General features: G+C 34.3%; 1 protein-coding gene across 7 annotated transcripts in view; it reads left to right on the top strand.

Moving 5' to 3' along the window:
* The window catches only part of Liprin-beta (liprin-beta), a 404,935-nt gene that overhangs the window by 353,418 nt on the left and 25,196 nt on the right, over positions 1–26,321 (top strand). For 6 of the 7 annotated variants that reach the window (XM_069839389.1, XM_069839382.1, XM_069839386.1 and 3 more), the window contains 7 exons: positions 3,921–4,086; positions 13,184–13,309; positions 13,973–14,135; positions 19,325–19,594; positions 21,192–21,360; positions 23,863–24,071; positions 24,256–24,378. In XM_069839389.1, coding sequence (XP_069695490.1) covers positions 3,921–4,086; positions 13,184–13,309; positions 13,973–14,135; positions 19,325–19,594; positions 21,192–21,360; positions 23,863–24,071; positions 24,256–24,378 — 1,226 coding nt within the window. The remainder of the gene's footprint in view (positions 1–3,920; positions 4,087–13,183; positions 13,310–13,972; positions 14,136–19,324; positions 19,595–21,191; positions 21,361–23,862; positions 24,072–24,255; positions 24,379–26,321) is intronic. The other variant, XM_069839384.1, reaches the window with a different exon arrangement.

Raw genomic sequence — 26,321 nt, 5'->3', positions numbered from 1 at the left:
TTTTATTTAATATTTCTGTCTCGTTAAGTGTCTTTAAAATGTCTAGACCAAATTCTTTGCTTTATTTCAATTTCGTATTTTCGCGAATTGGTAATAATGAACAGTGATATTTAATGTTAAATTTCAGTTTTTAGTTCTTCTTATAGAGAGGCAATGTTAGTAACTATTAAACTATATTTATATCGAAATATTGCCTTTTAAGTTTTGCAATCTTATGTGTCTGAATTGTGTGCGCTTGTAGTGCTGCCACCTAGATGTATTGTTGTATTGCTAATATTTGCTTTAATTTAACTGCTCAGGCTGGCATGTTTAGTGTTCATAATTATCATAAGATACATACATGATGGTAATGACATCCTAATCTTTATTAATTATACTATGTTGTTAGCATTGAAGTTGTCATAAAATTAAGAAATTTAACTTCAGAGCCCAAGTTGAAATACATAGGCTATTACAAAATATTTATTGTGACTTGTACAGTAATTATATGATATAATTTTGGATTCGTATAAAAAGTGAACATTTTCTTTGTCCCTCTTTCTTTCGAAATTTAAGTTACATGTTTTAATCATGATTATTATAATGATGAAATAATTATGGGTAATACAGAGTGTCCCATTTATCTTGTGCACCTATTATAACTTTTTTGTTTGGACAGGTATTGGAATTTTGTTTTTGAGGTTATGTTAGAACGAGGGACTAACATGAGTGTAGAGATTTGGTACATGTAATTACATTATGATACAAGATACACGTGACGTCATCAATTTTTCAAATAGCACTACATACTTAATCATGTTACATTGATTACACACATTAAGACGAGTTCAAAAATGTATCACAATGTCACCTTCCCAATCAATAACAACAACAAAATGCAAAATGAATGCCATTAGAATGTGCCGTTTGTTATGGTGCCCCATTCATCTTGTGCATTAACTTACACAAAACGAAAGACAACTGACGTCCGTACAACTCGTCGGCGCCACAATCCACATACAGTGGCCTGCAAGTTCTCCGGACCTGTCGCCACTGGACTTCTTCCTGTGGGGAACTGTAAAGGACAGTGTGTACCAGAACATTCTGACAACACCAGACGACATGCAGCAACGCATTCGACAGGCTTGTGTGTCCAGTCAACAACATGCCGGGCAATCATACAGTCTTTCGGAGAATGCCTTCGAATGTGCATTAATGTGAATGGTCACCATTTGGAGCATCTTCTCTGACTCTCAAAGCATAATATTATCACATTGGAAGTACGTTTTTGTTTCGTTTTGTTGTTGTTATTGATTAGGAAGGTGAAATTGTGATACATTTTTGAACTCGTCTTAATGTGTGTAATCAATGTAACATGATTAAAGTATGTAATTCTTTTTGAAAAATTGATGACGTCACATGTATCTTGTACCATGATATAGTTACATGCACCAAATCTCCACACTCATGTTAGCCCTCGTTCTAACATAATGCTCAAAAACAAAAATTCCAATACCTATCCAAACAAAAAAGTTATAATAGGTGCACAAGATAAATGGGACAACTTGTATATTGATTTATTCTGTTGTGAAATGTTAAAAGATATTTATTATTCTTATTTATTTATCTGTTTCATTGAATTTAAGAAGGAGGAGGCTTAAAGACGGTTTGTAAGAGAAAATAGTTAAAAACTTGTTATTGCTGACCATATGAAATTCTTTTTTTTAAATTTGTAAGGTATTATCCTTATATACAGGGCTTCAATTATATATACTGATAGCTGGCACAGTGTGTTGCAACAAGCAGTGCTCCCCAGTATAAATATGCCGTTCTCTCGGGGCAGTGTACATTCATTTGCAAAGAGGTTAGACAGCTGACTCCAGAGCAACGCATTTTTGTGTGTAAAGTTTATTATAAATACGAATCAGCTTGCTGTGTCCGTGCGGAATTTATTCAGATGTTTCTTGGTCAATTACCTACTTCCAGAACAGCAGATCATGATATTGTGAACAGATTTGAATCTAGGGTTCAGTGCAAAACAAAAAACACACGTGGAATCGTACAGTTCTAACAGAGGACAAATTAGACCACATTGGCGCACATCTTGAATGGTCGCCAACAAAATCACTCCCGAAATTAACACAAGAGAGGGTTTCAGTGTCTTCTGTACATGAAGCAACAAAATTGTTAAAACTGAAGCTGTACAAGTGTATATATGTCCATTGTTCAAAACAAGGCGATACAATAGCATGAATGCTTTATTGTGAGTGGTTTTTTCATCATTGACTGAAGGCTTAATCGACCAACAGCCTGTGTTCTTTTCAGACGAGACGTGGTTCCACTTGACTGGTTTTGTAAACAACGAAACACTTGCTATTGGTGTTCTGAAAATGTACATTGTGTACAAAAAATCAAAGGTGACCAATAAGATAAGTGAAAAGTTCAGTAAACGAAACGGTGGGTGTCAAACAAGGTGATCCGCTTTCAGCTACATTATTTAGTTTGGTTATAGACTTTATACTGAAGAAACTGGAGATGAAGGAAAACATTACCTACAACAAAATTAAGGCAATGTATAACTTATGCTGATGACATAATAACTGCAAGAACAAAATCGGCTTTGATAGAAACATTTAACAATTTAAAAGAACAGGCAATGAAATTCGGATTGATAATTAATGAGAAGAAAACAAAATTCTTAAAATGCAGCACAAAAAGAGAAATTTTAAGAGATTTTAAAATAAATGATATAATGATTCAACAAGTTCCAAGTTTCAAATATCTTGGATCAACTGTTAATAACAACAACACCATTGAGGAAGAAATAAGAGAAAGAATTGTAATGGGAAACAAAGCATACTATGCCAACCTGCAGTTATTTAGAAGTAAATTGATATCTAAACAGTCCAAATTTAAGCTATACTGTACTACAATAAGACTTGTAGTAACTTATGCCAGTGAAACATGGGTCCTTAAAATCTCCATAAAACACAGACTACTAATTTTTGAAAGAGCAATACTAAGAAAAATTTTTGGTCCAACTAAAATGAATTATGGTACATGGAGAATTAAATATAACAGTGAACGGAATGAGCTGATAAAGAATAGGAACATAAATCATATAAAATCGCTAAGATTAGGATGGTTTGGTCTTATAAATAGAATCGAGAATAATAGACTGGTCAAGCAAATATACAAATGGAAACCAATAGTTAACAGAAAGCAGGGTAGATCAAAAAATAAATGGGAGGATGATGTCCTGAATGATTTGAAATTGATGAAGGTGGAAAACTGGACAAAGATAGTTGGAAGCCATAAGGAATGGAAGAAAGTTGTTGAGAAGGCCAAAACTTTCATCTGAGAGTTGTAGAGCCTGAAGAAGAAGAAGTACAAAAAAATCACTCTTCATGATAGGAAATTTGGAGTTTGGTGTGCTGTTAGCACAAGGCGAATAATCGGTTCAATTTTTTACGAGTAGAACACACTTTGTCTACTCTTCATTGTTCTTAAATTGAGCATTTCGGTTATTGTGAGGTTAAATATCGTATATAGCGGTAGAACAAATGATGTAATAAACATTGCAGTGGCCGAAATTAATTATGCCAATCATAATGTGTTTTCCTGTTTAGCCGAGAGAGGACGACATTTCCAGCATCTTCTATAAGGTACAATTTTATACACGTTTTAAGTAGTGGGGTTAACGTACGTGTGTGGTTGCCTGCGACATGTCCAGCTGCCGAAAAACAAAACACCATGCCAGTAATCAATGCTTATAATAGAAGCCCTGTACATGATATAACATTTTCCTATCAGTATTTTCTGTTAGTTTTCTTTGTTTTGAATTTGACGCCATTTAATACATTCCCATGACTCGTTATTTTTAAATTAAAAAATAACTTGAGGTGTTACAAAAAGTAATTTGCTTTTCTTGACTTCTATAGCTGAAACAGAGCGAGTAGTAATAGAAGATGTGTCAGCATCTCCATCAGCTGAAGTTGTTGCAGAAGAGGAGATAGATGAAACAACAGGCTCCCTTAGTTTGTCACCACAGCCAAGCCCTTCATTCCAAGTTGGCAAGAGTAAAGGAATCAAGAAAATTTTTGGACGGTGAGTGTGCAATTGTTAACTGATAAGTTGTAACACAATGATTTTCAAAACCATTATTTCATAGCAACAGTAAAGTTTTTGGTGGTTCCACTGTTCGGTATTATATCGGAGATTGTTGGGTTCAGATCTGGTTGAAGGCAATGCATTTCCAACATAAATAAAAATTCTGAAAATATCTTTCTTTGTGAAGGGAATAAAGCTTTAGACTGCATGTAAAAGATGCTTGTCACTGAATAGCAGGAGAAAATTTATCAATCATATTTAGTCTCCATCAAAATATAAAGGAAGAGGTTCATCTATAGAATAAATATTTCCTAAAACACACATGTTATTTATAAATAATACATCTTTACTGCAGAATTTCTCTGCTATCTCTCTTATCATTCTATTATGAGTAGGATACCATTTTATAGAAGTCCCACCTCATAATTTATATATTCGCTATTTGTAGGTACTGATTTTCAATTCTCTACTTTATTCTGTATATGCTGCCTTATTTATTCACTTTAATATGACTTAATCCATCAAGAAAGTTACATTTTTAAAATTTGCTATTGTGGACTTGTTTATTTGTAATGGTTGTTATGGACTTTTATATAATACGTTTCCGTCTATGACTTGTGTTATCTTCTACTGGTTTACAATCAAGAGGATCTAAGTGTGTTCGTGAATATAATATAAATTTTTTATTTAAATTTATTTATTTATTTATTTTTCTACGTTCGACGCTGACTACCCAAATTTTTCCTGCACTTTAGTGGTTATATTATTTAGACCCATTATGAACGTTTCTTCATGTACTAGTGCAACTGCCATATGTCCAGTTTGTAAAAAAGTCTGCAAATCTTCTACTTCTTCCAGTGATCTAGTTTCGGACAATCATATTTCTAATACTAATAGTAATGATCCTCCGCTGGTACTTGCAAGCACTTCACCTGAACAAGATAATAATTGTCATATTTTCAATGCAGTGCCTTACAATAGTCATAATGACAATCCGATGCAGCAATGGGAAGACCGTATTTCACATATTCTGTCGGACGGAAATACTGATGATCTGGAACTATTAACGAAAGATTTATTAAAATTTTTTCTTGATGAAACCACTGAATTGCCTGGCCCTCAACATCCAGCTATACGACATTACAAAAATCGCAAATTAAACGCTCAGTATAAGTATAATTTTCAATCATCTAATAATCCTTTGAGAAAATCTATTCGAAAGGGGAAGTAAATAGAAAAAAATACGAATATGAGTTGGCGCAGTATAATTTTTATAATCAAAGAAGGAAAATAGCCCGACAAATTTTGCGAAAATCAAGCAAACAACAATGCTGCAAAATTCCTCTTAATGTTATTTCTGATCATTTTGAAGATGTATTTTGTTCGGAAAATAATGTTTCACCACTGTCCAATTTTGCTCCTAATAGTGATTTACCTGACAACATTACCGTTACTGAAGAAGACATTCATAAGGCTCTTTATGGCATTAAGTTTGACACGTCTCCCGGCCCTGACCGCGTTACTGTTCGCATATTAAGACATCTCAAAACAACGAAATTCCTAACCTTATTTACCAATGCAATGCTACACTTTTCTTTTATGCCTTCTCCTCTGAAACAGGCTCGGACAGTTTTAATTTATAAGGGCGGTGATGAAAAAAATATAAAAAACTGGAGACCGATAACCATATTTCCTGTCTTGCGAAGAATTATTGAAAGAGTGTTGGATTCAAAATTGAGAAGTTATATTGCATTAAATCAATATCAGCGAGGATTTATGGCTCTGCCTGGCATGCAGATAAATTCTTCAATTGTTAATGGCTGTCTTCAATCAGCAAAAAAATTTAAAAAAAATTGCTATATCGTATTTGTTGATGTATCTAAGGCCTTCGACTCCATCGGACATGAACATATAAAAAGAGCCCTTAAGCATGCATGCATTCCACGGAATCTCTACAATTTAATTTCTTCTTCGTTATCAGCCAATACTATTCAAATTGAATCAAATTTTCAAAAAACAAAACCTATAGCGTTAAATTGTGGCGTAGCACAGGGTTCTCCATTATCACCCATATTATTTAATTTGGCAATCAATCATGTGATGCAAAATCTGACCGATTATGATATTTCTACTAAATATGGCTATTCTTTATCAGATCAACTACCTCATTTGTCTGCGCTAGCCTTCGCTGATGACCTTGCTTTAATTGGTAGCACTAAAGCAAATGCTACATCTCTTGTTGATTTAGCTGAAAGTAGCTTAACTGAAATTGATCTTCACATAAATCCAGCTAAAAGCAAGGCAATAGTTTTACAAAAGGGCAAGCTCTTTGCAGATGACATTATCTCTCTACAAGGCTCCGTTATTTCTTCATTGCGTGATAAAACTGAGTGTATCCGATATCTCGGAATAGATTTCACAGACAAAATCTCCTTCAATAAAACCAAGACTATCAAAAACCTATCTTCAGACTTGGATGGACTCGTCCAAACAAAATTATTAAAATCAGACCAAAAATTAAAAATCATAAACGAATATATATGGCCAGGTTTGATTTACCCACTGCAATGTGCTCCATTACCTCAGTTATCTGATACATTCTTACGAGATCTTGACAAAATTATTAGAAGTGCTGTGAAGGAAATTATGATGCTGCCCGATGATACGCCAAATTCAATGTTATACGCAAGTAAAAAAGTCCGAGGTTTGGGAATTCTTTGTGCAGAGTGGGAGGCCAGCATTCAACATTACAACATCTGTAATCGTCTTCACCATATTAATGATATGCATCTTAACTTTGTAAGGAACCTGCACATTGAACAGCAACTGAGTCTACGTAGACTAAACATCAATAAGTCTTCTATTGCTCCCAACACTAAAGGTCGACAATTGAGGGAGATCTTGCGGAACAGAAGTTTTGAATCATGGTGTAAATTACCTCATAAGGGCAAAGGTGTTATCCTGTATTCTGAGTGCCCCAAGGCGAATTCCTGGATGTCATCAAAAGCAAATTTATCCATTTCAGAATACATTAATGTAATTAAGATGTCGAGCAATCTATCTGCGGTTAGATCTGTGCCCGGCAGAAGTTTCAACACAACCCGTTATCGCCATCCTGGCTGCAACAAGACAGAAACTCTTGGTCACGTGTTGGGATTCTGTCGAAAAACGGAGCTGCTGCGCAACAATCGACACCATAAGGCCAGGACCAGTATTGCTGATGTCCTCAAGCGTCGTGGATGGGAAGTACACGAGGAGATCCACTGCATTTCATCCTTAGATTCAAGCAGAAGAGCAGATATTGTAGCCATCCACAGGACTCAATCTAAGGGAATCATTCTTGATCCTACAATCTGGTTTGAGAGGGATGCCCTGCAGGCACAACACGTTGATGAGGAGAAGAAGTCCATTTATGAGTCCTGCATCCCATACCTAAGTGAGAAATATAACCTTCCCACTAGTCAGTGGAGTGTTTCTGGTCTTTTGTTTGGTGCACGTGGCACTCTTCCTAAGTTCACATGGAATATTGTAAAAGCACTCGGTCTCCGATTTTTTGAAACTGAAAAAATTTTATTGGATATTCTTAAGGATTCAATCCAAATATTGCATTACCATTTATATTTTGGCCATTGACGATTCTTTTGTGTTTGCATTTTTCTGGATGTTTTACTAAACAATTCCCGTATTTCATCTTTTTGTCTTTCTAAATAATTTCTGTAGTGCTTTTATTCTGGATCTTTATGGTCACCCTAATTGAGGGCAGATTATTTTGTTAAAAATAGTTGTTGTTGTTTGCATTATGGTATAACTGGATGGGGAGCCATTACAAAAACTGCTCTTTTTCCTCTAATTATTTTGCAAAAACATATAATCAAAATTTGTTTGAAAAGGCGACTGGATTATCCAACAAAATTTGATCCATTCCGAATTGAATGTTTTTAGAATTGACCAAATTCATAAATATTCTTTAATGAAATTCTATCATAAAAATAGAATGAAATTTGTAGCTCAGCCACATGCTCATAACACAAGACGAAATGAAATTCTTAAATTAGTTGAACCTAGAGTTTCACATCTGCTGCTTTACTACACAGTACAAATTATGGTCCACGTCTATATAATTCGATAATAAAATTTCATCCAGAATTGACTACTTTAAGCAATGAAATTTTCAGATCCAGAATTAAAAAATTTATATGACAGACTTCCCTGTATATATATTATGTACCATGTATTGTAAAACAAGTTTATTTCTATCCTAAGTGTATTTTTCTATTTTATCTTGGTTACTATATAAACATGGCCTGCACTAATTATTATACTAATAATAATTTAATATTAATCCATCAAGCTCTACATCGTCTCCTTTTTCACTCAGTTATTACTAGTATTATTATTTACTAATTTTGTTATCATCTTTATGTGAGCTTTTTTTCTCAAGTATTTTGTCTACAAAGTATGTATATCTATGAAACGGAACTGTCCCCGAACACGAGCTTTGCTCTTTCGGGGTATTTTAATGTAACGTTTTTATGTATATGTTATTATTAAATATAATCTAAATCTAAATTTTACAGTGGGGCAGATAGAGATTCTAGCTGGAAGAAACTCTGATACAGACAAAGAGATTTGGCATATTTGATCAAGTAATTATGAAATAATGCATAAGTAATTTTATTACAGTTGTTATATAGACACATTTTCTAGTAAGATATACCGTATTTTCTCGAATAGCCCGTTTTTTTTCCAAAATACACAAGTAAAAATTATAGTGCGCAGCTTATTTGAAATGAAGTTGACAACATTGCCCGATTTTCCTCTTGTGCAAAAATCTTAGAATCTAGTTCACAAAAGTCGACAATATTTATTTAATATAAATAGCATTTTCCTATACTTAACTAAGCAAGGTATAGGTTTCAGAGGGCATAATGAATCTTTATTTTTTCAATTATGTGTGTGTGCGTGCGTGCGTGCGTGCGTAAACGTGACAGAAATATCTTTTGTGTGTGTGGGCTCATTCATATGCCTATGATAAGAATATGTATGTGTGAATTAGCTTACCATCCTGTTGTGTCCCCCCCCCCCCCCCCTCTCAAGGAAATCGTTAATCGTTCTATCTCCAGCTATGTTTCTAAGGTGTGTCCTACAATATGACAAGTGTCCGATATTATTGTTTTAAGCACGTTGAGTAACTATTGCTGTTTTCTTCACTTGTAGGGCATTCAAGTATTCTATTGTAGATTTTGCATCTACTGCTGTTGCTGAAAATATAACAGTTGGTCTGATAATGAATCTGTTTGCCAATGGTGCTTGAACTTTAGTGCTAGACGTTGATATTTGTTGATTTTATTTTTGATTATTGTGATGGTGGCGATGACAACAATGATGACGATGATCAATGATGGTCAGAACTTATTGAAGATGGGCGAACTTTCTTTCTTATGCCCCACATCATTGAAATTGTTATATGAGTAGATTACTACTAGTTAAACAAATTTCTTATTAAATATTTCAATCTATACCTGTCGATAAGTATAGACTGAAATATTTAATAAGAAATTTGTTACAACAATACCCATCTGAACAACAAAACGACTTTGAAAAGGTACTAATGAAAACAGATCTTCCTTTTTTCCTTCCTTTTTTTCTTTCTTTCTTTCTCTCTGTCTTTCTTTCTAATATTTATAATATGAATTATTAGAACTGATTAGTATATGATTCATTTAGCATCATCATCTAGACTTCAAACAAAAGTAATGAATTTGAAACTAGAATTTAAAATAAATTTAACAAATTACCACATGAACATTGTCATTTTATGCACATCTGTAATATAATCTATGATATTACGTAAAGATTAATTTTTGGTCCTATAGAATATATCTGTTATGGTGACAATGATTATTAGAGGAGAAAAAATTCGCTCTGGCGCTGGGGATCGAACCCAGGTCCTTGTTTCTACGTACAAAGTGCTCTAACCACTGAGCTACACCGGAGCGAATTTTTTCTCCTCTAATAATCATTGTCACCATAAGAGATATATTCTATAGGACCAAAAATTAATCTTTACGCAAATTCTTCGCCCAACAGTGCATATTACTGTGGAATCCCGGCCACCAAGTCACTCCAATTGAGTGTGTTCCTTATATAATGGGAGTTGACTTAATATATGTTAACATATATGTCGAACTTGGAGTCAGGCCACAAAGGGAAAAACACTATAGGAGAGGGATTCGATCCGGTATTGTGGATTGAACTTCGGCATAGCTCAGTGGTTAGAGCACTTGGAACGTAGAACCAAGGACTCAGGTTCGATCCCTGGTGCCGGAGCGAATTTTTCTCCACTAATAATCATTGTCACCATAACAGATATATTCTATAGGACCAAAAATTAATCTTTACATAAATTATTCGCTTAACAGTGCATATTACTGTGGAATCCCGGCCACCAAGTCACTCAATTGAGTGCACTCCTTGTATAATGACAGTTGACTTAATATAGGTCAACATGTTTATGGTCACAAAGGGAAAAACACTAGAGGAGAGGGATTCGATCCAGTGCTGTAGATTGAACTTTGGCGTAGCTCAGTGGTTAGAACACTTGGTACGTTGAACCAAGGACCCGGGTTCGATCCCTGATACCAGAGCGAATTTTTCTCCTCTAATCATTATAATCTGTGAAGCATTTGTAAGGAAAAGTTGTGTGTTGAATGAAACAATACCGGTAATTAAAGCAGTAAATAAGTAAATTAGGTAGAAAATGTTATGAAACAAGTTTTAGCTGCAACTTTAATATTTGTGTGGAGTGGGATGTAGAAGGATTGTCATGTTTTAACTTTGGGTAGGCACTATATTCATCATTCTGGCGTCACCCTTGATATGTTGATAATGATATGATGTAAGGCTTTGTTTTTTATTCTTCTCATATTTCTCTTATCTGCTTGACAGATAGTATTGTTTATTTTGGTATCTATTGCTATTGATTATCTTTCACTCTTTTGTGTATCAGTGTGTCAGTTGTTTGAGTTTTGTGTGCGGATGTAATGCAGGTAATTTTATACCCTACAAAAAGTTCCGACTAAATTAGATTAAGATGAAATAATATGGCATTAAAATGTAAACAATTACATAAAGTTAAATACAGAGAGTAATTTTTAAGTGCATATATTCTGTGGATCTATTTAGGTTGTTTTATGATAATTAAGCTGCATAATTCTTTCTCGTGGTTGTAATTTTCAGTTTCATAAAACTTTGGGTATCACTTTTGTAAGTTTAAATTTAGTAGTTAATGTAAATTAAATTTTTCGGTCATTTCTTGATTTACCTTATTTGACTAAAGTATTTCTTACAACCTTCAACTGTCCACTGCTGTGGAGTAATGATTAACATTCCTGGCCATGAAACGAGTGGGCCCGGGTTCAAATCCTGGTTGGGACAAGTTACCTGGTTGAGGTTTTCCCTCTATCCATTAAATACGAATGCTAAGTAACTTCCAGTGCTAGGCCCTGAACTCATTTTGCTGACATTATCACCTTCATCTCACTCAGACACTACATAACAACCAGTGGCGGCTCCTGCGTATTTCTTAAGAGGAGGAAAGAAGGTAACAGGACGAAATGACACCTTCTTGAATGAAACATGCTACAAATTAGCCAACATGCTTACATGTAAGGCAGGTGGTGTTGGGGTTGGTCTTCCCTTCTGTATAGCAGTAATCTGTTTTTGTAAACTGAGTTTCCTAAATTTTCCAAAATATATAATGTTTTCACTTCCATTCATTGTTGAATAATTGCACAAATAACAATTACAAGGAAATTCACCTCACAGCATTTTTCAGCACACTACAGCATCACACGTGTTGGAAGAGACTATAGCAACTAACACGTAATCGGAACCGCGGAAATGGGAATGGGAAATAATCTGAGGAAAGCGAGAACACTGCACCCACCCACGTGGTCTGTGTTGCTACATGCACATTTTACAAGTTCAGTATCACATGTTTTTGAAGACTATCAGTTCTTGTAAAGTCATACTACCATTATTGTTCAAAGTTACCGGTGGCCAATTAATTTTTTATGTTAAAAATTATGTAGTTTGGAGTACCTACTTTCAATTTCAAATATATTTGTACAACACTGACAACTTGGCTGTTGCCCTGTCTAGTACACAATGAATGGAAGTGAATTTCAGGAGCCAAAAAGATCTGCGATACTAACGTAGAACTACTTCCTCTTTGTTTTATGTAAACCTGATTTTAACTTTCAAATATACTTGAAAGTTTCAAACCATGAATAGTAGCCTATATAAAGTGCAATGAATAATATTTTTTATTTATAATTTAAACAAAAGTTTATATGGTGTCTTTCATAGGATTGCATTAAAACTGTTTTTATTGTGCCTCCTCCTTGATGTGTTATAGTCTGGTTGAATGCAAGATCGTTGGATGGCAGCAGTAGCAAGCTTGCTGCACGACCAGTCTGTTTCTATTTCCCGCCCATGCGCTGATTCAGAGGAGGATCTCCTCCCTCTCCGTTCATTTACTCGCTTTAAAACTGCTTCTTTCTCTGGCCGCTAGCGCGCTGTTGTCTATGTGTGCTAACTGCAGTAAAGGAGGAATGGATTGACTTTCCTCCACACAAACACTCTTGCATCTTTCTCACAGTTTTCTAGCAGCACATGAGCGCGCATCATTTAAAACTCGATCAACCGAGGTTTTCTTATAGCTGTGAACTTAAAAATTATCGAATCTTCCTTGAATTTCAAGGCACATATTTTATTTGGTATTTACTTTCAACAGAAGAAAAATGTGAGGAGGACATTCCTCCCTTCCCTCCCCCGAGGAACCGCCACTGATAACCACAGAAGTTGATAAAGCATCGTAGAATAACCAATTGAAAAAAAAAAACACCCTTCAATTTAATGTGCAACCTGTTGGAGAGTGTTTGATGTAGAAGTTTTTCTTATCCTAAACAGGTTACCGTAATAAATCAAATCTCATACTTATTTTTTTCTTAATAGGAATCATATATCTGAAAATATTTTAATCTTTAATACCATTTTAAAACATTGTTGCTCTTTCCTCAATTTGTTTCAGCATGAAGCGTAGTGGTTCTGGTAATTTGGATGATCTCCCAGGAGAAGGGGAATTCCGTCGAGGGGGCGTAAGGGCTACTGCAGGGCCAAGACTAGGCTGGACCAATCAACCAATTATAAAACAAAAGTAAGTTTAATTTGAGTAAGGCAGAAGTAACACGTTTGATTTCCGACATTTTTTCGCGTTCTCATCATATAATTACTATTTCATGAAATTGTATTAGACTAGAAGATGCTATGAATTTTTTTCCCTTAAGATATAATGTTCTTTCGAAATTTGGAGTTAATTTAATATGGGAAAAATGGGAAAGTGTGAAATTCGCTTTTCTTACAGCATGTAAAAGTTTCATCCGAGTGATAGATAGTATATAAACTAGAAGACATTATAGATATGTTAAAGAGGTTTAAATCATTGAGCACTACTTCATTTTCACAGTTGCGACGTTGGTTACACTGTTCTTCACGTCACATGGCCCCTATTTAAAATTGTCACTAGGTTACAATAACGTTTAGTATTTTTATACTCCTATGCATTACAATAAATTATTAACTGATGAATGTACATAACATAACTGTATTCAGTACTAAAAGTAAACATTGTATGTATTTAAAAACTTTATTTTTAAATATCTACATGTATGAAAATTACCGGTACTAAATTTAAACATGGGAAAAAATGTTTGTGCAGTACAGTATGTCTTTACATAACCTATAAACGTATTTTTCAATTATCTGGCAAAATCTTGACACCTGTCACATATTCAGACGTTGATGTTTGATAATATTTCAGGTCAGATCAACCGTTTACTGAATGGGACAGTGAAGCCATCTGCAGATGGTTGCAGGAACTAGGGCTAGACTGTTATGCGGGTGATGCTAAGAGATGGGTAAAGAGTGGAGCACAGCTATTGCAAGCTTCTAATCACGAACTTGAAAAGGAACTTGGCATTAAGGTAAACTATTACATATGCTTGAATTGTAAATTACTTTATTTTTCTTCTGTTGTTTTTTTCTTCTTTGTTCACTTTTTGTTTTACTGCTCTTCATTATTTGAAAAGAAATCATATCTGATATTGTGATATATAACAGCAGTTGTCGCCTTTTGGTTCCCAATTTCCATAAACTTCTAATATAACATTTATTTTCTACCATTCCTCTTTTCTCCATATTTTTCTGTATACCACAGTACCACCTTATACTTGATCTTCCTCGTCTTCTTCTTTGTGTTGGTCTCCAGTTCATTACCGTTTTGGACAATATCTCATTGCCAAATCTCTGTACATGTCCATGCCACACCAAATGCTTTCTTCCAATTTCTTGAATTATGTTAGTTTCCATTTGCATAATCCATTTCATCATTGCATTTACAGTAGAACCTCTATTATCCGTGGTAATGAAGGGGATGGACTGAACGGTTGATCGAAAAAATCGGATAATCCATACCGTGAAAAATTTTGTTATTTCCTGCATGATCTTGTATTTAACTCGCTAGATAGGGATCAGAAGTTCATTAACTTAAGTCTGGTTGTCAACGACGGGTTTTTAAGGAGCAAGGAAACCCTTTGTAATGACTGTCTCAGGAAGGATAGGAATAATCTAAAGGAGCTCTCATGTTGTAGATTTACATACTTTTTTACACTTTATCCTTGTTTTTTTATTAAATCGCGCAGTTGTAACGCCAATCAGGTATTCTGATGCGAGATGAGCCACAGTTTCTCTTTCTCAAACCATTCAATTATTTACAATTTTTTTTTTCCGATACTTAGCACAACACGTTTTCTGTTAACATCCGTGGAAGACATTTTATATACAAGTTATATTATAGAACGGCACTTTGAATAGTAGACAATGTTTTGTAACGATAAAGGCTTGTAATAACACTCTCTAGTAAAAACATAATATGTAGAACCTACTTGCACAAAAGTGTACTTCATATAAATTATTTATTTCTGAAGAAAAAAAAAAGAGCGAGAAATAGACAGTCGGATAATCCGCCAATCGGTTAATAGGGTGACGGATAATCGGGGTTCTACTGTATTATGTTTTCTTTTCATGATGTGCCTGCTGACCTTGTCCAGTAATTCATTTCTGTAACTAATTAGCATTTCTTATTCCATTGATTCATTGGCCGTATCTCAGACCCATAAATAATTAATTATGACATTACGTAGAATTTGTTTTTTTTTTTTTATTATTTTATTTTTAGAAATGTCTTGGCACCATAGTATTGCATTTAATGGTTCCTATAGCTTTTCTCACTTGTATAATGCTTACTTTTTATTACCATAACTTGGTTAGGTACATTTAGAAAATAAAGCGGAAAAACAAAGAGGGATGTTTTACAATACACATCAATAGTCCACAAGAAAATTTAAACTCAAACAGCGTGTATGTAATAAGTTCATAATGAAATATAAGAATGGGACAGATTTGTCCTGTCCATCTTTCTAGAGTAATGAACATCTAATGCCCCAATTACTTAAGACAGGATGTTTAAATTTACATACGTGGAAGATGTCCCTAAGTAATGAAAATTCTTAGAGCTGGAATGCGCTGGGCACGAAATCATTCCATTTGCATGTAGTTGAATTTCGAAATGGGACATTTTTGTTCATCCGATGTTCTACTGTTAACAGCGGGTTTACATAAAATGGGAAGGAAAAGCTAAAATAACTAGTACTAACATGTATGTTATATACAGTACCAAACATTATAATAATTTAATTAAACCTAATTATTATTTACAATAAATTTCTTTATAATATTTTCTAGCTCTTTAAATGGTGAGGCACGAATGTTTTTTCATTTGGTTGAACCCAAAACACATTGAAACGAGGCATTGAAAATTTCTTCTTTCTTCTTCATTATTCCCCACAATTAAGTAGTTGGTGAACCATATTATTTGAGGTAAGCCTTGACATCGCTTATGATTTTCACTTTCTGTCCAGTAGTTAATTTATTTCGTTTAGTCGCCATTATAACGATGCATAAACAGCATAAACTAGCAAAGAAACTTGGAAATAGGATGCACACAACTCACGAGAACAGAGCAAGCAAAGCAACCACTCTGTGAAAGCAATGTAAAGCAAGACCATAAAGAACGATAAAAAATGAACGCCACAGCTTTACTATCAATTGAGATTCACTATCGAACTTGCTGGTACTATTGATTATTGAAAGTTGAGTCGATATTTCGGGTTTTATTATTTCAAAATCCACTTGAAAATTATTCCTTAAAAGCAGGATTTTCCAACCGGGTTTCCTTAAAAGCGGAAATTAATTATAGTACATTATTATTATGACAACTTGACTGGATCTGAACAGATTATTCCTTAAAGCTGGGAACATTAAAACAGGGTTTCGCTATAATTTGCAGCAAGACCAAGCCGGAAAAATGTTTCATGTCCACTTTCGGAGCAAAAGGAGCTGATGCTGTCATTTAGTGACACTAGCACTATCCCATGCCCAAAGCATGAAATGGGAAAACAATTCAAGTCATATGAAAAGCTGCTTTGAAAATTGGCTGGCAGGGGAAAGAGTGCTTCATGTCCATTTCATACTGGGGATTATCTCAACACTACAGGCATGTGACATGAAGCGTTCTTCCTTCTTTGTCTTCAGATGTGTTACTTACATTAAATTTATGTTATGTATTAGCCCTCCATGCCTTAATTAAAAATTTCTCGTCCCCATCTTTGAAACAAAAATATTTACAAATCAAACTGACAGTGGTTTTCGCCGCTGTAAACATGTAGATACTCAACTCAGTTCATACCAATAAATAAAATTATACAATTGTGGAATCCTGGGAAACGAGAATGCGGATGGATTAGCAAAGAAGGGCAGCACTGCTACTTACAGACCTGTTACTAAATCTACGTATTACTCTGTGAAAAGCTTTATTAAATCTACATACTTAGACTTCAACAAACAAAATTTGATAACACAATCTCAAGGGAAAAAATGGAACTCTCTGCATCATAATCCACAGTTAATTCCCGATTTACCACGAAAATCGTCTGTAGCTGCATTTAGATTGGCAACAGACCATGATTGTTTGGCCAAACACCTGCATAGAACTGGAATATATCAGTCCCCTAACTGCCCATTGTGCAACTCAAACCAAGAAATGGATTCGGAACACCTTAAAATCTGTGCTTCAGTGGCTGACCATGATAATATCTTTGAAAAATATTTGAGTGCAAGAGGTCAAATCACTTTATTGTCAAATGCCTGGCATTAGAAAACAACAACAACATAAAATTATACAAACAGCAAGTAGGCTTGAAAGTAATTTAGATGCTCAGTTTTCCCTAATAAATGGACTGATAAAAAGAAAGCACTCTTTAAAACAATTCAGGAATGTCATTTCACACTGACAATGAAATTGAGAAAAATTACATAGAAACTTGAATACATTTCACATACCAGTTTGAAGCAGCAGAATGTAGCACAAATAAGAGAACGAAGTTTAAGATTGAGAACAAAAAGCATTTTAACATGGATATATATAAATTACTTCATGATGATGGTGTGTGGGCAACGAGAGAAATAAGAGAGTGTGAGAGAAAAGGAGGATATGGTCGCTGCACCTCCAAAATCCACTACGTGTTTTTGTAAATATTTTGCAGGAGAAAGAAAAAAGCATCGTCACTTTTAATTCCCTTGATTTTGAAAGCTACTTTTGGCATAATTTCATAATTTTTCTTATGATGATTAAAATTATACTGAAAGTAGCTTTGAAAATAAAGGGATTTAAAAGTGACAATACGTTTTTCTTTCTCCTGCAAAATCTTCTTAAAAACACATAACGGATTTTGGAGGTGCAGCGCTTAGTAAGAGAACATTGTGGTTAATTTAGAGTCTGCTACAGAAAATGAGTATTCATTTCATTTTCATATTTTTTGTAAATGCTAACTAAAGATAGTAACGTGAAAATGATTTGAATTGTTGTGGAATGCGTAAAGAGGAAAGTAAATTTCATCTTTAAAGCACTTTTTTTTTACACTTTCTATCTTTATTCGTACATTCATTGTTGTGTGATTGGCACCTCTGTACACTACCTGGTGTATCTGTACACAACCAGACTGTAACTAAAGGTACGGTCACACGTCGCTACTTTTGCAGTGCTACTTTTATACTGCAGCTGCAAAAGTTGCATGTTGTGTTCACACGTAAGCCAAAAGTAGCGCGCTACACACTACTTTTCGTGCTGCGCAACCCGAGTGCTGCAAAAGTTGCAACTGGAGGTTGCGAGTCTGTTCACATGCAAGGCGCTACTTTTGCAGCCGCAGTCATGCTGCAGGTTCCCATCTCTGTATTGACTTCTCAATATACATTTTGTGGTTATGTTCGCATTATTAAGAAACTCATGCGAAGGCTTCCTTATCTATTATTTGCTTTTATGTCGTATCTAGTATTCAGAAATTGGCATTATTTTTACTATAAAGCTTTTAAAAACGCCTATATACTTAAATGATAACCAACAGTATATTCACGTAATCAATGTTGGCAACCCTCCTGTTTGGAACTACGCTACGGAAATTTAAAAAAATGAATTATATCATTACCAGTTATGCTCAGACTGTGTTGTGTATTTAATAACTGTTACAAATAATTTATTTTCACCACATTTAACATTAAAATATATCCAAACAATAAAAGTATCATTGGCACATTTGGGTGGTAACACTGGTTGCAACCGCAGCAAAAGTTTCAACAAAACCGATATCAAAAATGCTGCGGCTGCAACCCTGAGAACCCTGTTCACACGTCGCTACTTTTAAGTTGCGCACAGCATGGAAAAGTAGCGGCCAGCAGGTTCGGCAGCCGCTACTTTTCAGGTTGCACCGTTGTTCACACGTCGCAGTACAAGAGTTGCGCAGTTTTTTGTACTGCATCGCTGCAAAAGTAGCGACGTGTGATCGTACCTTAAAGATAGTAACATGATTATGATTTGAATTGTTGTGGAATGCGTAAAAGGAAAGTAAATTTAATCTTTAAAGCACTTTTTTTTTACACTTCCTATCTTTATTCGTACATTCATTGTTGTGTGATTGGCACCCCTGTACACTACCTGGTGTAACCTATACACAACTAGACTGATACCGTGATGATGTCATTTTCGTAATTTATTTCACAGAATCCCCTCCATCGGAAGAAGCTGCATTTGGCTCTCCTGTCGCAGCAAGAGGCAATAATAACTCTAGACCCTCATCTCGTCCCAGCTGGAGAGTTAGATACTGCATGGGTACTACGTTGGTTGGATGACGCAGGATTACCACAACACAAGGAAACATTCCTAGCTGCCAGAATAGATGGAAGAGTCCTTCATCGCCTAACAATGGATGAACTGGCAATATTACATGTTACATCCCATCTCCATGTTGCCAGTCTGAGAAGAGGAATTCAGGTACGAAATGCTTTCCTCTCATTGAAATCCATCTGAGAGCATTGGATTTTTCAGGCAACAAAAGTCTTATGTAAGAGGGAAGTAAACCTATAGTCCTGGTGTATCAAATAACTTTGCAACATTCGACAGTTTAACGTTTTAAGCAAAATTCTTACTAGCTATTGTAATGTTTATCCGCAATTCCTACCATTTGTTTCAGTGGCATTGCCAGCTGTATTGCTTTTAGTTTTGAGCCAACAAAACAGAAAATTATTTCATGGATGATATGACGTCTCAGATTAGTGGGTTAGGAAGTATAGTGACAAATAGAGGGAGAACTTAAAAATTCATTGGGATTTCAAGTGCAAAATGTTGTATGCTAGTGATAAATTGACAACGTAGCAGAACTTACCTTGCCAGACTACGTGATTTGTATGTCTTCATTGTTGTTCTTGTTATGAAGAAATCACTTCCACTACATCTGAGGTCGAAAGCTGTAATATAATATATAATATAATATAATATAATATAATATAATGTAATGTAATACAGCAATACAGTACAATATAATATAATATAATATAATATAATATAATATAATATAATATAATATAATATAATATAATATAATATAATATAATATAATATAATATAATATAATATAACCCTAGAAACACATGTTACAGATGTGTCGCTGATTATAAAATCACTATATCAATACGTCACATCAAAGAAGAAATGCTGAATTCTCTAGTTTATAGTGGAATGTAATAGTAATTCTTGTGATGACCTCGCTTTGTGTCATTACTGTTCAAACGTTTGTACTTTTACATATTGGTATTCAAAAGGGTGAAACTCTGAATTTATAAATAAATTAGTTTTCATTTTCATTTCACTTCCTAGTGTTTTGCCCAAGAGCAGATCTTTCACTGCAAACCCAGCATTCTCCAATCTTTCCTATTTTCTGCTTTCCCCTTTGTCTCCAAATATGAACACCATCAAAATACACCTCATTTCTCGTGAAAAACAACAACTGAATATACTATAGTGGACTATAGTGGACATTATGTTGTCAGCAAACATCTGGATACATTAAGAAGATTTATTGATTTGTCTCCAAATATGATCCATGTATCTTAATGTTGTCTATCATCTGATATCTTCTTCTGCTACAAACGTTTCTTCCATTCGCATTCCTTCCAGTGCATTTTTCAGTAGGCAGTTTCTTCTTAGCCAGTGGCCCAACCAATTTCTTTTTCCCTTTCTGATCAGTTTCAGCATTATTCTTTAAAGAATTTAATTTATTTATGGTAGTTTCTTTAAGATTTCAAGTAGCTTGTTGGTTACTGAATCTGTGTGTCATAGTGGTTAGATCTTGTTTACAATTTCACTAGCTATGTACTTTATTCTAGATACTGTTTTATGGACTCGGTTTGTGTGTTGCGTTATAGTACAGCTGATTCGTTTGCCTGAATTTTTCTGTTAGTTTTTACTCCTTCTCCTGTATTGTTATCATTATTTTTATTTACAAAGTTCGTAGTAGCAACTTAAGTACTGACAGGCAACTTTAATTGTATTATTATTATTATTAAATTTGTGTTATTATTTTTTTTTTCAGGTGTTGAGAGACCACAAATTTGAAGCCAACTGTTTAACGCGACGTTCTTTGCCTGATGATCCTCCACAGCCAACAGCAGAAGACGTTGCTCTATGGACAAACCACCGTGTCATGGAATGGCTTCGAGTTGTGGACCTTGCAGAATATGCTCCTAATCTCCGTGGTTCAGGTAAAAAGCATTTCCACGTCATGCTAGATCCCAGTTAGTTACAAGAGCAAAGATTGTCAGCCTGGCATCGAATTTTATTTTTCGAGTTGGTTATTAATAAAAGTTATATATTGAGAACAAGCAAAGCCATTTTCTGGTCTAGGCCTAGCAAGCAGTCTAATACTTTGGGCTGCACTGGGATATGGATTCAAATTTCTCTCGAGCTAGTTGCTTCTTTCGGTTTTGTCCGAGGTTTTCCCCAGCTATAATGCAAATCGGGCATGATTCTGGAGTAGTTGAACAGATGACTCACCAAGTTATATTTACGCAAAATACAGAACCAATAATAGTAATAACAGTAATAATAATAATAATAATAATAATAATAATAATAATAGTAATGATGATGATGATGATGATGATGATGATGATGATGATGATGATGATGATGATAAATTGTTAACACACTGGATGGTTTCAGTTTTGACGTAATTGTCAGTCATCATCATCATCATCATCATCATCATCATCATCCACTTCAAGCACTAGACCTAGTGGTCTGTTGCGGTCTCAATAGTCTCATGCCATCTTATTATTGGTCTTCCAACAGATCGTTGTCCATAAGGGCGGTAATGTATCATTGCCTTTGGCCATCTTTCTGTTGGCATTTTCTCGACATGCTGTTTCCAATCAACTCTATAGATTTTAAGAAAATTTAATATAGGTTGAACATTCAATTCTTTCAAAATTTCTGTATTTTGTTTTCTATTCTAAAGTGTGTATTGCGCCGTTTTTCTCATGAATTTCATTTCGTTGGTAGATATAAGTTGAACATCTTTTTTTGACAAAGTCCAGGCTTCTGATCCATAGACTAAAGTAGGTCGTGCTAAAATGTTGTACACCTTTAATTTTGTATGTATCTGTACTAAATTATGTTTGAAAACTGAATTGATAATGGCAATAACTTTTACAAAATTAGTTATTTTAGAATCAATATCATTTTCTTTTTCATATGAAAGATGGTACCCTAAATAGTTAAATGTGTTCACTTGTTCTAGAATTCCGTTTTCAATACAGATTTTACTTCTTATTGGATATTTACCTTTAAACACACTGAAATAGCGAATAATATCCATGATTGGAAGTAATGTTGCATCGCGGAGGACAAGATGGGGAAGGCACGTCATCAAGAAATGAGTTTACTACCGTTTCTTACATAATGCTGGTGGGAGAGGGGAGTCTCCAAGCATGGCTGGCCTGGGACTGAGGAACATGTTAAGATCCTCCTTGCTTAAACTATACAATTTATAAATTAAGTTCAGATATCTTACTTTTTGGAATTGTTAAGAATGTTTTGTGTTTAATGTGCAGTCCAAAAAATTAAAGCTTATATTCTTCTTTTGGTACATTGTACATGATTTCATTTGTGAATGTCTTTTGAGTGAATGCTCAAGAAAATAAACTGTAAATTGGAATATATAGTCTGCACTACTAATAAAATTTAGTATTAAAGTATTAAAATTTAATAATTTTCGTTTGCTGCTGAACTGTAGTTGACCACGAGGTTCCTGAATACAAAAGAATTGTGCAATATTTATGTAGTTTAGACAGTGGATTTAACAATTATAATAATAAATTAAGATATATAAAACTTTCAATTTCTGAAAAAGATATAAACAATATGGAATATTATCAAATGTTAAGTTAACAAGAATAGTTTAAAATATTAATTTGAAAATTATAAATGGTGGTGAAGAATCCCTAAGGAATCTTTTATAATAATCAATAATTGTTTCTCGCAAGGAATTTGTAAATTTCTCCCTTCTCTTGATATACTTTTCTGAAAAACAAAAACTGAATTGATTACAGTGGACTATAATGGACTTTATGTTGTCAGCAAACAGCTGGATACATTAAGAAGATTGATTGATTGATTGATTGATTGATTGATCGATCGATCGATCTACTTTTCGACTTGCATTATTTTTTCTCAAATCTTATAGTTGGATCAAGAACATAGGCCTTCTGATGATCTGTATCAATTGCAACAATATCAATCCTTCTGTTGGAGCCATTTGTTGACATTTGAAACACTTACCATTTCCGGGAGTGTAGTGAAGATGCCAGTGCTAAGCGAACTCTGTGATGTTTTGAGTTTCTTTGAAGTTCTCCTTATGAATAACTGAACGTTTTGAAATTACTAAAATATATAATGAGAAAATATGTGAGTAGCTTAATATCAAAGACGAACATCTGACCTCAATCGAAATTTAGATAGCTGTGGTTTTTTATACAATTTTCATGCTCTTTCCAGTTATAGTGAAACCATATGCAAACTCTAACACTACATTTATAAAATAAATTGTGTTAAATATTACAAAGAACACTGTGAATTAAAAAATTGCCTCTAGATCAAAACTATGGAGACGACAGAGTCCGCCTTTGATATTAAACTACTCAGTCATCTTTATGACACCAATTTTTTAAAGGATAGATTTCAGGAATTGTTTTACTTTTGTGCAGGAGTTCATGGTGGTCTCATGGTTCATGAGCCGAGATTCACAGCTGAACTTCTGGCTAGTCTGTTATCAATACCACCAAGTAAAACCCTGCTGCGACGACATCTAAATACACACTTCAAAGAACTTCTGGGGCGGGAATGTATCCAGGAGAAACGGGAAGCTGAGGCCACATTGGGATATGTACCTCTCTCTGCAACCACTAAAGTTAAAGTAAGTTACAAAAATGTGTTTCTTAGTTTTCAGACTTCAAAACTGTGACGTGAATTAAATTTATTGAATACATCTCCATTTTTTGATACACCTACCAAACTAGTCTTTACAGTCTACGTAAAGATTACCAATGTTACTCTTTACAGCTTTGTAGATATTTTATTTTCATTTCAATTTTGTGCAGGTTACAAAAAAGAGTCAATTTACATTAAAACGCAAGAAGTCAAGATCAGAACTGGACTTTGGGGACTTGGTTTGTCCTCTGGATCCCAACAAGTCAGGTGAAACACTGCCCCCTGGTGATGGCGTAAGTCCAACTAACCTAACCTTACTCACCTAGCTAACATGTGCACTTATTCTGCTGCATATAAAATATTATAATAATTAGGAAATATATTATTACATTATGACTAAATGAAAAGTGATATCAAGGCCTTAGTTTCGTATTATTATCTATGTATTTTATACGAAGTGTAATCTGATAACTGGTTTATCATATTGTATTTAGCTTATGGTGTAATTATAATTCAGTTTGAAAAGAAAAGGAAAAACAATAGACACAGAGATATTACAGATATTGGTATTGCTTCTATTGGTATTTAAACTTCTTTTATTTCTTGTTTGATTTCTGCAAAAAATATTTGAAATATTTATGTATTAATTACCATACTCTGTTTAAATTTACATAGCACTGATGTAAAGTATGTGAATACCAGAAGTGTGTAACATATCCAATGGAGCCTCTATTCATGAATTTAAATTAATTATTGACAAATCCGAATTTTTTTCTAGCTAAGTCTCAGAGTAGAGTGTTCCTATGTCGACAACAGTACAAAGTATTATATTGTATTAATACATTATAGGGCTATCAATGACAAGTAAACATTCTCATGGGGTCAGATTAAAAAGTTACCATTTTTTCTTCCACCACGTTAATCATGTCCAAACAGGTGCTTATACAAATTTTGGCTACTCCAGCACAATTACGAGGGCTGTAAAAAATAAGTTTTCCTGGGGCCGTTTACAGAAAGAAAACACAATTTCGTGGAAAAATTTATTGGAACAGATACAGCAATTGTTGAGCCATTTCATGTTGAAATATAGCTCACCAGCTGTTGTTGTATCTCTTCCAATAAATTTTTCCAATGAAATTGTGTTTTCTTTCTTTAAACGGGCACAGGGAAACTTATTTTTTTACGCCCCTCGTAATTGTGCTTAGTGGCCAAAATTTGTACAAGTACTTCTTTTGACATTATTAACATTGTGGGGGGGGAGGGGGAACTTTTTTTATCAACCCCTGTGAGAATGTTTGTTTGTGAGAGCTAAGAGTACTAAGACTTCCCTTTCACCCATTTCATAGTTTAACTTCTTTCAGTAGATACCATACTCTGTTCTTTAACGTTCTTGCCATAAGGAAGATATGAATGAATGTAAATGAAGCAGAGATGCAAAAAATGATGACCAACTTTTTTATGAAAACATTAGCAAGGGTATGCAGTCAGCTTGTTGCATTATGATAGGAACTTCAAAATATTGTATAATGCTCTTTTTATATGATTATCAGATATAATATATAGTAGATTTTTCAATTTTCTTTTATTAACTGTTCATCTTAGCTTCTCCATTGCATTGTATAAATGGGTTAATGTAAAGTTATCCTTAGTACAAGCCAAGGAGGCCCACAGTGTAGATGGACAGTGGGCATTAGCAACAGTAAGGATGTTAATCCTACTTGTTTGTCGCCTTTACCTGTTAGGGAACACCTCTGGTACTCATTTCTGTTTGAGGCTGAAATGACCCAAGGGCCAGAAGTGTGGTTAGAGGATTAGATCAATAAAGAAAATCCATGATCCTGTTGTAAATCGAACCCACGACCTTTACTTTAGAATTAGGCTATGTTAAAGTAACTATTCCTGTCTTTATATCCCCGTATTTATTAATCTTCCTTATTTTTGTACAAATAAATAAGAAGTTTTTATTAAATTAAATTAAGTTTAATATTTCGTTAAGCTTTTACATTTTAAAAACTTTTCACTTGAATCTTTTCCAAGTCCATCTCATACCCAAATGACAATCTCAACCATGGATAATTTCAAGGGAAAAATTGTTCCAAGGCTGGGTATCGAACCCGGGAACTTTGGTTGAGTGCAGCAACGCTCTACCGACTGAGCTACTCACAAATTATAACAGACTCCTGCTCGATTTTCCCCTTATATCCACATACCTCAAGTGGGTTGACATCATCAGAGC

The sequence above is a fragment of the Periplaneta americana genome, chromosome 11, assembly GCF_040183065.1.
Source record: "Periplaneta americana isolate PAMFEO1 chromosome 11, P.americana_PAMFEO1_priV1, whole genome shotgun sequence".
Lineage (NCBI taxonomy): Eukaryota > Metazoa > Arthropoda > Insecta > Blattodea > Blattidae > Periplaneta > Periplaneta americana.
This window is presented reverse-complemented; position numbering and strand designations above follow the sequence as displayed.